This window comes from Numida meleagris, chromosome 1, assembly GCF_002078875.1.
Source record: "Numida meleagris isolate 19003 breed g44 Domestic line chromosome 1, NumMel1.0, whole genome shotgun sequence".
Lineage (NCBI taxonomy): Eukaryota > Metazoa > Chordata > Aves > Galliformes > Numididae > Numida > Numida meleagris.
The window spans coordinates 47,751,689-47,770,346 of NC_034409.1; the positions used below are offsets into that span (position 1 = coordinate 47,751,689).

Consider the following 18,658-nt stretch of genomic DNA (forward strand, 5'->3'; position numbering starts at 1 on the left):
AGCCAATGTATCTTTTAAATATCAGTAAAAATTTGCTGGTGTAACTATAGATATAGATGGCTTAGAAGAATTCACAGTAGTGCTAAAATTATCTAGATTATGTAAGAGGAAGAACACATTTCATGAAAGCACTGTATAATACTCAACCCTCAAGTAACCATTGGTTTGTAAGTTGCCATGACAGAGACTATTTTTCTTCAATTATTTTATTTATTAAGCATCAATTCAGGCACCATTTCAATCTCCTTCTGCCTTTTTCCCATTCATTTTGCCTCAGATAGAAAATAAATTACACATTCACAAAGCTGTATTCAAGGGTTCGATTATGTGTAGTTTTAGCATTAAACTTTTCTAAATTACTGAAGATGTAGTGATAGTAAAGGGCAGCTGAATCAAAAAAACTGCTTGTGTTAGTCAAGTGTATCACTTTCTAAAGAAAATTAAAAATAAATTTAATATGGTCCTAGATGTAAGCAGAATGGTCAGCAAATACATAAGTAAGCAAAGCACAAAAAAAAAGTGTTTTAGTTTGAAGCAACAATGTCAACGTTAAATATAGTAATGCCAATGAAAGTAGCAAAATAATTTTATCACATTTGCATTTTGAAGACATTTGTGAATACCCATCTTCAAACTTAAAATTTGTTAATATTTTCTGTTTTGCTTCTTGAGTTTTTTTTATTTATCTTTTATTTATCACTTTATTTCCTCAAAAGCTGAAAAATTGCTTTGACGTAAAGTTCAGAAGTAACAAAAAGTACAATCATTCTTAGTGTAAAAAGGTCATCATTGTTTCAGGTTAAATATGTTTCAAGCTTAAAATGGCTACAAAACTTAGTCGAAGTTTAGGTAAATGTCAGAAGATTTATCAGATTGTCTATTTATACAGAATGCCAGGATGTGGTTCTAAAATAGATGTAATTATTCTCATTTGTTTGTTTTAATTTGAACATAGATAAAAAGTAGAAGCCAACTTAATTCAAAGCATAGTATTCAACCCAGACCTTGTCTCTGTTCTCATCTATGCCACTTTTATTTAAAGTTTTTACCCCTTTTACACCATTACTTTGTATTGTGCATGGAATTATGAAATATTGGAGTCAATAGCTGAAAAAGAGCATTACTCTTGAATTTTCATTTACATTTATACAACAAAGTATTTAGAAAAAATACTATCACTTACTGGCTTTGTTTTTAGAACGGGTTAGCCCTGGGAAAACGAGTTCTCATTCAAACACTGCTTCAGGTTGCCATGACCAACTACACCAAGAGCCACGGATTTCTCAAGTCAGCTTTGCATCATTAAAGCCAACAGTACAATACATATATTTATATATTTATTTATATGAATGATAGAATTTCACTATCTAAATCTGTATGCCTCAAGGCAACATTAAAATATACACTCAGCTTTGAAAATACGGATTTTTCTTGAGAATACATCATTTGGTTTCTAAAAACTAAATCGGTACTATATAGCACCCTGTAGCATTTATAACCGAAAATGCAAGTACATATAATTAAAAAATTGAGTCATATTCTAATGATAAAGATTAATAAAGATAACACGAAAGTAAGCAAAGATAGCAAGAAAGGAGGAAACGAAGAAGGGAAGAAAGAATCTGTGCACTAACTTGGCAGCTGACATCCATTCCAGCCTCCAGAAGCACCTGTACAACAGCTTTGTGGCCATTTCGTGCAGCAAGATGCAAAGGCGTGTGTTTTCTTGTATTACAGTTCATCAGGTTTGGATATGCTTTGATGATCATTTTTACAACACGCAGACGTCCATAAAGTGCTGCCAGATCCAGAGGTGTTTCTAATTTGTTATTCCTTATTGTAGGGTCTGTTAGCTCTTCCAGCAGAACAGCAACTACTTCTGAATGACCGTACTGAGCTGCACAATGCAACGCAGTTTCATTTTCATTGTTCTGTTAAAAAAGAAGTTCGTGTTTAATCACACAATGGAACTGCTCTGCTTGTATAAATTGCCTCCATGAGATAACTACCTAGGCAGGGTTTGCAATATAATGTATGGTAATATATGCTAAATGCTTCAGAATGACTCCAATAAAATTTACTAATAATACATTAATACTGCATCTTTGCAGGTCTCAAGTAGATCAGATCCCTGTGTCTGCACTATTCCCAATACATTTTTAACATGTCCCAAAATACATGTTGCTCATGAGGAATGCCAAAATCCTTAACCCTTTTTGATTCAGCTGTTCCAGAAATCACAGCTGAGTCCTTCATTTAGAAATACTCTGACACTTAAGTCTCTCCTCTCAGTATAGTTGTTTTTAAGAGATTGAAGTTTGCTATTAAAGTTGTGAAAATATAGAGTAAAACTTGCATAATTGAAGTGTATCAGGTACACACTACTTTCATATAGCACTATAAACTACAAAAGTTAGTATCAAGGCAATAACCAAAATTTCAAAGAAGGCAAAATAGCAAGTGTAGATATTAGGAAGACTTTTTGTACCACATTATGAGGTAGATGAGTATTTGTATGCTATGGATTGTAAATGTTTTGCTTTATAAACAACCCCATCCCAAGTTTTTCTCCTCAAATGATTTAATAATCTTAATAATAAATAAATATTGAGAATAAGCAGTATGTTCTTTAACTGCTTTCTTCCACTTCTGTCTGCATACTTGCAATACAAAACAGACAAATAACTTTAGGTAGACAGGAAGGAAATAATTTATAGAGCTCTCTGAATTCTGTATGCCATCTATATTATTAATATATCTTATGTCGTCTCTGTGAAGACTTAAAATAGGCTAGACGCTATAAACTACGCACATTGACTGCTTCTCCTGATATATGATTTATAACATTTCATGACAGCTGAAAATGTTGTAAAAGCAGAAAGCCAATAAGCCATTATGCCATATAAAGAGTAACAAGTGTAATGCAAAGTCAAAAAAAGATACTAAGGAGGTATAAAAACGCAGTCCTGAAGAAAGTAGAAGAGTTAAGTCTGAACCTACAGACTGTATATTTAAAGGAAACAACGGATAAAAGTTCTGGGGACAGACGGGAGAAAGTATGAAAAAAAACATTTGTCTTTTGAAAGACAAAAAATATGAGAACATCAGAGAAATGGGGGTATGGCCTTTTACACAGATGCTAGCTAGGAGGATAAAATCCATGTTGTATAGTACAACCTAGAAAGGGGGAAAGAATTTTCTTTATTTTTTTTTCTGGTAACAGAAAATGATTTTAACAACATTACTGTTGCTTTAATCTCATCTTGATTTAAAATGACTCAGATGAACCTGAGAGAGAGAAAACACAGATCAATACATTCTGGTAAATTAACGCTGCAGATAAACTCTTCAGGTAAATGCACCAACACAAACTGAGGATCCCTAAGATTGGAATGCATTGCCTGCTATGCTGCAAGACAGAAGCTGGAAAGTAAGAAGAGCCAGGCAGAAAGCAAGAGGTAGATATGACTTGATGGCTAACAAGTATTTGAATGTGTGCATTATTCAGACCACCACATGGACTTTCCTCTATTACACCAACTGTAAATTTTGGTAAAAATATGTACAATTGCGACATTACATGGCTGCAGTGATCCATCAAATACCTGTGATATGTTTTTTGAGTTCTAGTGACTTTATAAGAAACATATAGGATACGTCTCTCCTAAGACTGGGAAAGAATTTTTTTTGTACAGTAGTATACCCACAAATCATAGGCACAGTTTATTATAATGTATTTGTAGAGTTTATTAGAACCTATTTATAAAGCACAGATTTTCAGTATTTCATAGACAGAAATGTATAGATGAACGGGCAATTGGAGTATAATTTTGTGTACAATTATCACAATTAAATATGAAGATCAGATAATTGCACATAAAATGGCCAATTACGGTAATTTCTGCTGGCAGTTACTGTATTTACATATTTGATGGCAATAGTTACACAAAGAAATGAAATGTATAACTTAATTCATACTCTGAGAGTCTACAATAATTTGCAGAAGAAATGGAGTAAATCTACAAGTGTTTTACTTAAACTGAGCATCACTTTTAAGAGGAGAAATAAACTAGATGTACTTGGACATTTCATTCTCCCTGTAGAACTCCTGTGGTTCTTTACATTTCTCTTTAAATCTACAAATCGATACAGATTCTGAAATATGTTACTGCATGCTGCCCACATCCATTTCTACTCTTTCCTTCTCACCGCTGTTTAAGTCTCTGTATTGTAATCCCTAATGAACATGTTCTAATGATTAGCTTTATGAAAATATGAATTTTGAAAAAATGGCGTCTATATTGTTCTTATATGGATAATAATCCTTTAGAGAACACCTGCATTGAGATAGTAAGATTTTTTCAAAAATATAATTTTCTTTGAAGTTACTGGGAAAAGTTCTGTTGCAAGTTATCCAGTGTGAATCAAAATCAAGTGAACTGAACTTCCATTGAAATTTGCCTTTACTTACATGTAAATAAAATTTAAAAAATAATTCTTAAATGTAGTTGATTCCTTTGAATAAAAGTTTCTTCAAATTTGTTGCTGCAATTAGATCAAATCAAATTGCCTCTGCACTATTATTTTTAAATTCAAAAGCGAGTATAGTAGCTGCAAGGGAAATTCCATAATTCATCCACATACTCTGTAAATAAAGTGGGGGAAACATCAAAGGCAGACACGGAACAATTGTCTTCCAAGCTACTTTGGAACTGACTTAGTACTTCTAGAAGTTGCTACTGTCATTAAGAGAAGAATATAATGCCTACGCTTCATTTTGATGCTTTGGCTAAGTCAGTAAATATGTTAAATATTTAAATATTAATAATGCATCCAGAACTCTTTTCCTTCATATTCCAGAAAACACATCAAACAGCCTTATGGAAATGTGTTTTCTTTACGACTATCATGATTTGATGCACTGAAAAATTCCATGGCACATTAAATATATAAATGTAAGTGAAATGTCTAATGTGTAGAAAGAAAGAGTCAAATTCACAAAACAGAAGAACACCACCAAAAGTTTCAGTAATGTTCATATTTTTTCCTGTAATTTTTTTACTATTTGTGTTCTCTGAATATATATTAAATATATATTTTGAACTTTATATTTCTTCTTAATGTAATTCATCTTTCTGCGTAAGATTGTATGTTTTCTCCTGCACATATACTGAACACTACGTATTGAGATATATGTGTCTGTTATATATAACTTCTCCGTATAATAGGATTTCTTACCAGTTATATGATTTTATATTGATGGCTGCCATAATAAATGTTTGTGCTACCTACCTACACAACTTTCTATAGACAAACATGCAGGTAATTTGAGTCTTAACAGCATACATTTTTATTACATTTGGTATTCATTTACTAACAAATTTTCATCTCTTACTATTTAATTGATCTTTGTTCACTTCATAATTTACATACTTTCAAGTCTTCATCAATGAAGTTTAAACTTTTTTTTCATTTATCCATATTTTGCAATTTAAAACTTATGTCAGGTATGTTTTACATACGTCAGCTAAGATTGGTGTATTAAACAGCAATTGAATTATTGTTCCATATTTGTCATGCTATAACAATTTTCTGCATATCTGCATTCCACCACCCCCATGAAATAATTGTTGCTTAACTGTTGGACTCCTTAATTTTTAATTTTTTTTTTAAACTTTATGTAATGAGAACAGTAGGGGGCATTCAGAGCTTTAGATGCTGGATATGATCTTACGATGTTAGTTAACTGCATTTTAAATGTGTAGAAAGCAGTTCAATTAATTTACAGTATACCACATTACATCTATTAATTCATGTACTAGACATTTATGCATCATAAGCTTCCAATTTACTTCTCTGTTTTCTTCAATCTCACTTACCCTCACTTGTTTAGAAGCATTTATTTCACGTAGAATTTTAATAATATATGAAAAGTGAAGACATATTACAAATTTGTTGCAACAGCTTTTTTAAGAATGAACAAATTTATTTTCTTAAGCTGAAAGTATATGAATTCTTAATGTGATCTTTACAAAAACAAAAAAATAGGAAAAGTGTTTTGAATATATTATTTGTTGTGGTGAAAAAGTATCAGAAAAAAAAACAAATATTCTTCTCTCCAGTATTTAGGAGAAAAAGGAAAGCAGGAGAGAAAGAAGGAAAAAGGAGGAGAGAAAGAGAAAGAATAGCCCAAGATCTCTGATAAATTGTAGCTTCAGTTCCACAGATCTAAGAACTGCTGTGGTTACTATGAGAAGCCACATGCCTTACTGACCCTATTAGCAAGTAAGCAAAAGTTACAGAAACCACAGACTCATTAAGAATGCAAAATACAACTATTCAGAGGAGGATGTCACTCTGGTATTACTTGAGGATGTGTGGGTGGAGTTGGTTTCCCTTCATTCCATGACGTGGATAACATTCTCCTGCAAAGAGTGCTAATTTAGCACAACTAGGTGCCAGAATAGCAGTCCCCTAATAACACCAGGACATTTACTAAGCCAGGACAACTGTGAGTGTGTGAGTTTAACTTCAAAGTTTAGTACGATTGACATTCTCTTAAGACTCTTAGGAACCAATATTTCATGTGAGGATTGCTTACACATTCCTTTATTAAATTTCTGGGTAAAATGTACAAACATCAGAGGACTTTTTTCCCAGTGCGTTATAGAATCAGACATGATTCTATGATTCCATATCTCTGCTTACCTGCTCCAGCAATCAAATCAGAGAGACAGGATAGCACACCTAATCAAGCTCAAGAATATTCTAGAAATTTGGACAAGTGTGGGATTGGGTTGTGTGTGGAATTAGGTGTGAATTTACATTTCTCTTTCTGATCTTAATGAAATGTATTTTCCAATCTCTCTCTCTAGTTCCTGCATAGCTTCCCAGTTTCTGCCAGTACAGCGAAAGGAATTCCTTGAAGTCAACAAGCAGTATGCAACCAGGAAGTTGCTCTTCTTTATTTTGCCTCAGAAATAAAATGGAAGAAAACTGCATCACTGACAAAAAGTAGTCCTGTAATTCAACTGGATTCATCCTCCATGCAACACTAATGAGAATGAGAAGGTTACTGAGAAAGCTATATAAAGTCCAAATCTGCAAATCAAACCACAGAATGACAAGTTTTGTTCCTCGTATTTTTTCTTGGATGAGCCTGAATTTTATAGCATTTCCCAGAACTCTTCATATCAGTGAATTTTATTATTTTATTTTCCATTATTTCCTGCACTAATACTTGATATTCAAGTCATAGTTATTCTGTAGGTTGCAATTGCTAAGTGTTCAACCTCAAATATCAAATGTATCATGGCATCTCACCAGTGATTGAGTGTTTGCAGTTTAGGTCTACGGTATTTCTTGTTGTTTCTTTCAATTTGCTTTCCTGTCACACTCATGTAGACAGTGCAGGTGCGTATCATCTGTCAGACTGTACTTTGCCAGTGGAAATGTCCAACCCATGGCTCAGCAACAGCCAAACACTGGCATGCAATTGGCACTGTCTGGTCTGAAACCAGGATGAGGGGAGGGCACTGGGCAGTGCTAACTAAAGTTATGGCAAATAATTGTATGCATTTTAATGCATTGGCTAAACATAGTCCTGTCAACTGCAAAAACTATGGAGCTGTGCTTCCTGTTTTTGAGAAGAGGTCTCAAAATTGACAAAAAAAACCATCAATTTTTTGGTGTATTTGCAATTCCATTTTCAGTGAACATCAATACATGATCTGTGGATTGTCAAATGGAATGTATCAAACTGCAATCAGATATTGAACTCAAAAATAACATCTCTTTACCAGACTTCTATAAGATCTCTCTTACTAGAGAGATGCAACCCTAATTTCACAGGCATGTCTTAGTCATGTTATTGCTTTTTGGCCGTATGTATTTTTGAATAACTATTGTCAAGGATGAAGCACAGGAAAAATAAAATCTCATCAAAAATCTCTGATGAACTCACTAAGAATTTCAACCACTGCCGTTAAACTAAACACTGATGCATTAATTTCACAAAAGTAAGTTCAAATATCCCACTACTTTTATATCTTTTTTATGTTTTAGTAAAAAATATTAAAATAAAACAACTTTTGGTGGTAATGTATGTTAGTCATCTTACTTACAAAGGGCTGCTCCGAAAGTAGTGCCTTCTATTTTATTATGTCGGCCCATGACATCAGAAGCAGATGGTGGCGGTATGGCAGTACAGGTTGAACCTTCCCACCAACATGCCATTACATTTTGTTGCTGTGTGACAGATAGCAGCAGAAGGGCAGTCTGACAGAATGGCGTCTGACATGGAAGTGGGTATGAAGCAAAGCTGTGTCACTGAATTTACATTTGCTGAACATTTATGGAGACCAAACAGTGGATGAGAGCACAGTGAGGCAGTGGGTGGTGCATTTCAGCAGTGGCAACACTGACAGTGGGTCACCCTTGCTGGTGCAGATTTTTAGGAGCATAGCCTGTAGGCTCTTGTTCATCAGCAGTGAAAATGCACAGCTAATGGCGGTGACTATGTTCAAAAATAGTGTCTTGTATCTGAGAATTTGCTCTATCAGATAGGGTTATTTTGCTCTGTGTATTTTTTGTACTTTCCATGGAAATAAATAGAAGGCATTACTTTTGGAGTGACCTATTTATTTAAATGTGGCTCAAGACAATTCCTCTTCACTCAGTGTGGCTCAGGAAAGCCAAAAGGTTAGACACTCATGTTCTCGGATATCCTACCTGGAGCTCAGCAGCCACTCCACGGGGACATGGAAATCATGAGCATTTTCTGCCATACCTTCCAGCAAATATCTCAGCTACTGTAGGGTCTTAGAAGGTACTGCATTTCTGTGTTCAGGCAAATTAGTCCTGCCCTTACTTTTGGTCACCAGAATAACCCTGCTGACTCTTCTGATTACATGGACTAGACCTCCATGAAATATAATGGCGCACATGCAGGCCAGATAAATACCAACATTTAGATCTGAATATGGAGCTGACTCCCACCTTTGCATTCCAATAACCTTCTGATTACCCTTGCAAATTCAACAGATTATGATTACTACTCACATTTCATAGTCTACCTCCAGTCCTCAGGCAGTTCAGCTTATTATACAGGACATCAGATTTTCTATTTCTTATTACTAATCCTATAAATGAAACTTATAGGTATATACAGAATGAAAACAGAAGTTATGGCATATGTTTGACAACAGACGGAATTTATTTATTCTACCCTTACCAATTTTAATACTCTCATTATTTTTCCTAGTATTATGTTCTTTCTGCTGTATGTGTCAGGCAATGTAATCTATTTTCTTTTGGATAGGTGTGTGTTATGTACACACGTACACACATGCAGTCCATGTGGTTTGTCATTTATCTCTGCATGTCAGCTCATTTACAGTATACTCGAAACACATGACCATTATTAATTGTACCACATTTTTTTCAGGAATATGATATCTAATAAAGTAAAAAAGATACAAAGTTTATTCAAATTTACATTAACATTTGCAATGCAATAGCTAGACTATGTCTTCATATGATTTTTCAGAAACAAGCAGAAGGTTCAGGTTGGATATTGGGAAAAATTTCTTCTCCAAAACAGTGGTTAGGTGCTAGAATGGGCTGCCCAGGGAGGTGGTTGAGTCACTGTCCCTGGAGGTGTTCAAGAAATGTTCAGATGTTGTACTAAAGGACATGGTTTAGTGGGGAACTATTGGCAGTAGGTGAACAGCTAGACTGGATACCTTGGAGGTCTTTTCCAACCTTAGTGATTCCATAATCTATGATAAGGATTTTTCATACTCTTTGAATCTAATATTTTTTAGGTCTACGTCCAACCAGAAGAAAGATACCTGGTATACTTATATTAGAAGATCTTATTAGTCTTGGAGAAGAAAATACTGGAACAATAGAAAAGAGATTTTTTTTCCCAATTTGACTATAAATTTGACAGACCTAAAGTGTATGTGCTGTTCTTTTCTGATGATATACACTAATATTATTAATCACTTTACCTGTTCATTCACTCTGGAGTGTGATGGCCCATGATGGATGAGAATCTTCACAATGTCTACATCTCCTCTCCAAGCAGCCAAGTGAATAGGAAAATAACCTTTATTATCTGCCACATTAGTTGATGCTTCATACTGAAGTAATTTGAGAACTATATCCCTGGAAAACAGGAGGTAAATCTAAAAATTGATGGGAAGCTTACTTTGCTACATTTTTACGTAAACATACACATTTCCAAAAAGAAAAAAAAAGAATGTTATTCAAGTGAAACAATTATAAAAATAAAGATCAATCATTTCTAAGCCTTAAATAGGTAGCAAAACGCATTATGACTATAAACGAAGTCCTTCACTACAAAGGAAGGTAAAAGGTAAATCTCAGTGCAATTAGTCTCCTAATATTGATGGAATCTCATCTAATTGCCTATTGAGAAAAAATGTGGCAAACAAAAGTGAACATATCCAGGTCAAAAGAAACTCACAATTGTCTCCAAAAGAAGTCACCACATCTAAGCCTTGAGGGAGACTTTAAGTTGAATTTTGCTTACTCCTGGCAAAGTCAGATAGCATGGAAACAACCAAGAAAGAGTAAATCCACGACTGAAAGACTTTTGCTACATGGAAAGTTCCAGAAAAGTGACTGCTCAGAGAAACTTCTTAGTGCAAATTAGGTTTGAAAGGCTTTTCACGTCACAATAGATAGTCTTTCAATTGGTAGTCTAATGAAGGCCAGAGCTACAAAGTGGTTTGAAAGGGATGCACTTAAGAAAAAAATAAAATAAAATTGAAATAAAGGGGGGAAAAACAGACACACACAACCAAGCAAAATTAAAAAACACTCCATAACTGAAATCTATAGATAACAACAATATACAGTAACTACTGGGAGGAGACGTATTTCAAAATGATGGTATAATACTGATCCGCAATGTCTAATTGTTTTAAAGAAACTCAAATACAGTAAAACCATGATGAACCGTGCCCAAGTATAATTGACTGAATAATGGACACCAACTTGGAATGAGGAAAACTTAGATTTCAGTCCCCTGTCAAGTTACAAAATAGTATATAGGTCTCCTTCAGCAATTAAGAATGCCCTGACCTTTCAAATTTTTCTTGGGTCAGTCTTTTTCAGTGCTCCACAAGAACTTTTCAGTTTTGTAGAAATAAGTTTGAGAGAGCAAATGATTGAGTCCTTAGCCCAATAAAATTACTGGGCTAAGTAAAATTACTTAGAGGAGATTGAAATTTGAATCCCTGCCCCAGATATGACTTAATTACCTACATAACATCAATAGGAAAGAGAACTATCCTAGAATAACCAATGAGGAGGGAATTCATCACATACAGTGAATGAGTAGGTACTTAATGCTGGTGTCCAACACGTGCCTCAGCCATAAATAACTGGCTAGGTCACAGTATCTTATGCTCTCACTTTTCATGAAAAACTTTGAAGTCTCTCAAATTCATCTTAGTGTAAAGTGTGAAAAATTAAAACCCCAAAAGTTTTCACAGGACAAGAATCTCTCCTATGCAGGAAAGATCCTGCCAGAAGATTGTACTCAGTATTGGTTTTGAACATCAAGTTTCTAATCTGAAACAGAGAGTAGAACTATTTGTTATTTGTAATGACAGATGAAATTATAAACACCAAGTGTCTGTCCAATTCTCTTGCTGACAGTGCTACCATTGTAGCAGGGTCAATATAATTTATCACGAAATATGTCATTATGTATTTCAGATTACTTCAATAAGACAAATGTGAAAGATGGTGTCAGGAACTGCTCCTCACCCTGCTGTGAGTGTTAAAGGGTTACAGCAGCCAGAGGCTGAACAAGTCCACATCTTGAACTTCTCTCTGACTTCAGCAGGTCAATATTGTGTCTGAAAATACCATTTCAGTTTTGAATGTTCTGAAATTTCATTGTTTATACTGCTATATACTTGAAATACGTAACAGATTCAGCTTTATACAGCAATATTTTTACTTTGCTGGGTAATCATTAGTTTATACTAAAAGTAGTTCTAGTCTGTTTAAAAACGGAGTAATTTTTGTGAGCCTTGGACCTTTGACAATCAAAACTGTGGAAAGGCAAGGAAACAATTCATAAAAGAGAAAAGTGATTTTTCCCTTTTTTTAAAAAGTAAAGCTTAGTATTTCATAGTAAGGACTTAGAATGTATAGTAGGGACTCATATCACTCACAGCAAGGACTAAGGAGTTAAAATATGTTAATGGATATTTCTAAATCTTGCTACATAACTAAGTTTCAGAAAATGTATACTATCTAATTAAACAGTATATTAATGTTATCTATTTATTCAGAAACAGAATACCGTATTTTCACCAAAAGATCAATCTTCAGAAAATAAGCAGGTCTCTAGAACACAATTAAATACGCATCCTAAAGTTTTAATTTTTCCAAGAGAGAATGAAAAATTTGTGAAAGAAATATATTAAATGTATAATTATTACAGATTCATATTATCTTATAGATCTGTGAGTCCAAAGTCAAAGTTACTGCAAATCTCTCAATTTCAATTAAGTTTTGATCAGATCCTCATCTCCCACAGCCTGATATCAAAATTTTCTTCAGTGAAAATCCAGTGTTAACAATTCCAATTTAGAAACAGAACGGCTGGACTGCATTAATTGGGGCAGCTCTTACCTTTGAGATAGTGGAGTCCATCTCCCAAGAACTTTATAGACCTCAAAAATCTTTCTTGGTCTGTCTTAATACCAACATGCAGTTGGCAGCATAATACAATGGAGGTAACATGGAGTAAGGGGAAACATATAATAACAGAGGCAACACAGAACAAACTACAAGATGTAAAAGTTTCCACTTTCTTTTTGGTTGATGAAATTACTCGAAGAGTTCACCCGTTCACCTGCACTGGTATGCCTGTGCAGTAGCCTTCAGTGTGACCTTTGTAGGTTTTCCCCATGCTTGTGGAGAAATGCATGTGTTAACTTCGTAAAAATTACAGTCACATAAAAGGTGACGGAATGCTTTTTTCTATTTTCAAGTGTGCAACTACTAAGCATTCTTATCATTCTACTTTTACTTTGATAATGACTAGACTCTACTGTTCTTGTTTTGTACAGTATTGTTTCCTTAAACATCCATTGCACTATATATGCGTGCATACATACACACAAGTATACTACAAATTTTCCTGTTGCAATTTCCCATCAGCTAAAAAACACTACAGCTACCACTAGCAGTAACAATAAGAAATAGACGCAAAACAAGAATTTGCAAGAATCAGTATAGAACCAGTAACTTCTTAACTGCATTTCTCATTTGCAATTACTACAAGGTGAATAAATGACTGTCAAAAATTCTTATATCACTAAAACAATCTTATCTCTCATGGTACATAGTAAGTCTGTGTAACCATTCAGCGAATATTTCAACGCTATGCTACATATCCTAAAGCATAGAGTTAAATACCATTCACATAAATAAGAACTAAACATGAGGTACTTACTTGTGCCCATTCAAAGCTGCGTGATGTAAAGCAGTATAACCTGAACTGTCTGTGCAGTTTATATTTGGTCCGCGCCAGATGCTGCAAATAAAGCACAACATAAAGTTTTGGTTTGGTTTGTTTTTTCAGTTTGGCAAGTAAAGAAATGTCAGAAATTCGACGCACAGTTCACCTAAAGATAACTGTGACAAGTGTGATTAAACTTTATAGGAGACAAATTATCTTTGAAAGACCTTAGCATAGCAAAAGTCATGTTGATATCAACATAATTTATTTATAAAAGTTATTTTACACATTCATCATTATACCAGTCATGAACTTTATATAGGGCAATTCTCAAAGACTAATAACTGTTCTGTCATTTCAATTAGAGCTGTTCTCCCAGTATTACTCTGGTAATTACATTGCTCTCATGATCTGATTTTTTCACAAGTATATGTTCACTGACTTTAGGTCAGTTAGTCTAGATTCATACAAATGTAAGATTAATAAGAACCAATCATATCCTTTCAAGAGACACTAAATTTGTACTTTCCACACTGCCAGATTTTTCTTCCCATTTCAGAGACACATTTTTACACGAACTATTTATATATAAAAAAGGAGGTTTATTTTTGTTATCTTACTATATTTTACAAGAACTATTTTACAGTAAGCTTCATTGTATGCCGTTTCCTAGCCAGTTTCCCAACTTATGAACAGCTCACAAAATAGTAAAGGAATGATTTTTTGTTTCATAGTAGAAAAATGTGACTGATGATCTACCAGAACACACAAACAAACAAATGGAAATTGGATATCAAAGGCAGAAAGAGTACCTTCAATTCTTTTTCTAACTAAATTTGAAGTTGACTGTATCCTTTATGGAAGCAATTTTCTACCTATTTTTTATTCAGTAACACAGGTTTCAATCATTAATATTATGACTTCCAGAACACAAGATAATAAATCTCGAATTACAGTATGCTTTCTTCAGCTTCTAATACAATGTTAAACAGTCATTGGCAAACAATATTTTCATCTTACTTCATAATTTAAAATTAAATGCTGCAGTTTAAAGAAAATAATCTGAAGCTAGCAAGTAAAAATAATTTTTAATGCTGCCACTTTCCATGATCTACATCAATAAAAAGGCATGTAATGCTTAGCATATGCTTTTTTAAAACTCCATACTACTTGATATGTTTTATTACCTACAGAAAACTTGTTTCACAGAATGGTCTCTTTTTCTTCATTATTAATCATTATGATTAATTTAATCACAAATTTTAACAGTTGTTTACCCATAAACACTACATGCATAAAGAATTATTTCTGTGATACACTGTGTTCCGCAGTCAATGCAACACTGTATAATTCTGGATACCTCACTTCTTCCTGGAAAAACTGGACTGAAATATTTCCTTGGGTGCAGAAAAGCAGAATGCAAAGGTTTGTTGTTTTTTTCTTCTGTCTGCTCAGAAGTCTAGAGATGTTCTTTTTTTTACAGAAGGTAAAAACAATTGTAATTTTTCCAATTAAAAAAATGTTTAACTTCTTGAAACAGTAAAAGTTAAGTTCTTGAAATAATTGAGCCCTTCCATAATAGACAGATTTTTTTTATATGGCAAAGACAGGCAGTCATCATGTAATGGAAGGAAAAGAAATCCTTATTTATTGATATTTTATAATGGGTTTTATAGTTTCGCATAATATACATGATTTTCTTATGCACTGGATCCTGCTTTCTTCCTTTGACTTGTATCTGCTTATAGGAGAAAGAAGCAGAAAACTAAAAGTGGTATTAAAACTCATATTTTTAATAAATGTATAAACAATCAGAATATTAATTTACTTGGTCTTGCTTGCTAGCTTGCTTTGGTTTGGATTTTTTAGTATTTGTGTCTCTTGGTTTTTCAAAATGCAATTCACATATTATTCATTATGCATTAGGCTTTTTCTAAAAATAAATAATAAAAAATGGTCCTTAAAGTTCTTTTCCCCTTAATTTTCTCCTTTCATTCAGGCATGCTTCAATTTATTTTTGTAATTCCTCATTTTGGTCTTTGGATACACTTTTCAGTAGTGAAACCATACTGATTTTTTTTTTTTCAAAACTGAAACTACGTAAATGCAGCTGTATGAAGCTTCACAGGACACTCAGGTTGGGATACAAAGGTACAAAGGACAAAGGAGTGTGAGTAAACAATGATAACTCAGAGACATGAGATGGGATGGAGAGACTAATCGTTGCCTCCCGAGTGGAACAGAAAGTCACATTCAGAATTGGAACCTGGTTATCACAGAATCACAGAATTGTAAGGGTTGGAAGGGATCTCTGGAGATTACCTAGTCCAACCCCCTGCGGGTTCCTTACAGTAGGTTACACGGGAAAATGTCCAGTCAGGTCTTGAATTTCTCAAGAGGAGACTCCACAACCTGTTCCAGTGCCCTGTCACCCTCAGAGAAGATAAACTGTTTCTCATGTCGAGATGGAACTTCCTGTGTTCCTTTTTGGCCCACTGCCCTTTGCCTGCCACTGGGCACTGGCCCCATCCTCTTTACACTCACCCTTTAGGTATCTATCAAACAAAAGAAATCAGGAAACATGAGCAGGACTTTGATGCTTTTCTTCCTTTGTACCAGTGTACTAATTCCTTTCTATAAGGTCTTGCACTGCTATAATACTGCAATATTATTTCCTACAAAAATTAATGTATGTTCAGTAAATGGACAAGATATTTATGCTTTAATTGCTGACAATCAAATTCAAATCCGATGGTCTGCAAATGGAAATTCTTACAAACTAAATAGTGAATGGCTCACTTAAATACCTTCTGTAATCAGAATATAGCAGGGCAAAAGTATAGTGGTGTATCAGACTTCACAGAAAAGTGGGGTGGACAAAGAGAAGATGCCCAAAGAGCCCTTCTTTGGCATCATAATCACATACAATACATGAGGAACTATCAAGCACATTGATTTATCTGTGTATTGAAACACTTACATAGTTACTGCAAAATCCACACAAAGGAGAATCTGGAACTAAATAAATTATTAAAATTCAACCTATAGAAAACAACTTTCAGTGACAAGAGATTAACAGCTCTTTAGATTACCATTAATTTAGAATGTTCTGAAAAACACATCTGTACTATTTATTCAATGCTGCCAGCAATCAAACTGCTTCATTTTACATACTTTAGTAAGGTAATTTTCTTCCTATGCACATCACTACATTACGGAAATCTAAGATTCTTACAACATTTTTAGAAATTAAATATATATTTTTTTTTTGTAAAAAAGTCAGTGATGAGCTAGAACATGATCACAAATGAGTTTCTTCCATTATAACTAGCCAAAGTGAGGCACTAAGAAACTGTCTTGTTATGCTACTTCAACTATACTGCCAAAAAACAGAAAGACCTTCTAATAATAGCTTGCTCTCAATGTGAACAAAGAATACTGACCTTTTGAAGTGATGTCAAATATTAATTGGACACACACTTTACTTAGTATGAAAATTGTGATTACTTTCTTTTTTACAAGCTGAAGATAATTACTTACAACAAATAGCATCCAAGAATGAGATGAAAATGAGAGACTACTTGAGAAAAAGTTAGTCAATTGATTTGCTTTTTTTCAATGATCTTTGCTATGTCTTTTGCTGTATGGAAAAAAATAATTGTGAAGTGACTCGTACATACATATGAACAAAAAAGTGAGGAAATGAAAAGTTAATTCACTTCATCTTCAGAACACAGGGATAGTATTTGCTATCAACAGCACAAAAACATATATGCACAGAATGTCCATCACAACCTTAAGTCAGCGTTCATCATATTTCTCATCTGCACATGTACTCTCATTACATTATTTCATTACCCATGTACTAACAGTTATGGTCTTAATATCATTGTTCTAACAAGATGAAAGGAAAACATTCTGGTAAACAATAATAAGAGTTGTTAAAATCTGAAGAGAGTTGTCTGATGACATCAGTGTCTACCTGCCCACTGGTTTCAGTTAAACTTTATCTCACAACCAATAACTCTCTTTGCCATTTCCTTCTCAGAAATGAGGTGGCAAAGAAGAGGATGACACTGCCTGGATGAAATCAGTTCCTTCAGAGGAAAAGGACAGAGGACAGCGCTCATGGCACATACTTGGGGGTCTAAACGTTGTTGAGTGCTGAGAGACCTACCATATGCCTAAATCTCACACCTCCCACTCTTCTCCCCACCATCCCAGGTCTTCAAGATACTTTGAAGATATTCCTAGAGGTCCACTTCTTCAGGACTACAGAAGAAGTGAATTTTATCTTGCTAAGTCAGTTCTGGTAGTGGGAAATCCTAAGCTTCATCCCATTCTATCTGATGTCAGTGATAAACACCAAGCAGCTCACATAAATCCAGATCCTTATTATTCAAAAGTTCTGTAGAAAAAATACAGAATTATACACATATAGATATTTGTGTTCTGAGTCAAAATCTTCCAAAAGATCTTCCTTCTGTCTACTGTTGCATAATCTGACAAATACAGTGCCAAAAGATATCAGAGCACATAGTCAGGTTTCTATGCTGAATATTGCTCTGTCTACATTCATACAAATTTTCAATCATGTAAACTGAATTTATACAAAATATATGAACAAATTAAAGAGCAACACTGAAAATGCAAATTTTTGCACAATATTGTTTACATCATCAGTTATTCAGACACATAATAGTAATTTTACTTGCTGCAATCATTAGCAAAATAGTTCCCATTCTCTATGCACAAATAAATCAAATTGACAACCATGTTGCTGTAACCTACTTAAAGTAATAATGTTATTTATCAAATATTGAAGTACTTAGTTTTAATAAATTTAATATTTTTTTTTCCAACAGATTCCTCTTTGATAGCATCCAGTGTTACATAGGTATATTACCCTCCATAAAGAATGTATGCCTTTTTCATGTACGGTTTTACGTATTATTTACAGTACTCTGAATTTGAGCTAACTCTTTAACTCCTAGTACACTACATGATGTTACGCTGTGGAATACCAATAACCAAAAACCATAAAACCATGACAAGTACTTAAGTTGTTTCACTGTGAAATACATTTGTATGGGAACTGCTGAGTCATGGCCTGAACCACTGATTGAGCACCTGGAGGAAAGACCCAGT

At 33.9% G+C, this 18,658-nt stretch overlaps 1 protein-coding gene across 2 annotated transcripts in view; it reads right to left on the reverse strand.

Annotated features, from left to right (window-relative positions):
• The window catches only part of ANKS1B (ankyrin repeat and sterile alpha motif domain containing 1B), a 433,433-nt gene that overhangs the window by 371,431 nt on the left and 43,344 nt on the right, over nucleotides 1-18,658 (reverse strand). For both annotated transcript variants that reach the window (XM_021408341.1, XM_021408420.1), the window contains exons 2-4: nucleotides 13,505-13,585; nucleotides 10,014-10,170; nucleotides 1,635-1,931 (exon numbers count right to left, since the gene is read on the reverse strand). In XM_021408341.1, the coding sequence (XP_021264016.1) occupies nucleotides 1,635-1,931; nucleotides 10,014-10,170; nucleotides 13,505-13,585 (535 nt within the window). The remainder of the gene's footprint in view (nucleotides 1-1,634; nucleotides 1,932-10,013; nucleotides 10,171-13,504; nucleotides 13,586-18,658) is intronic.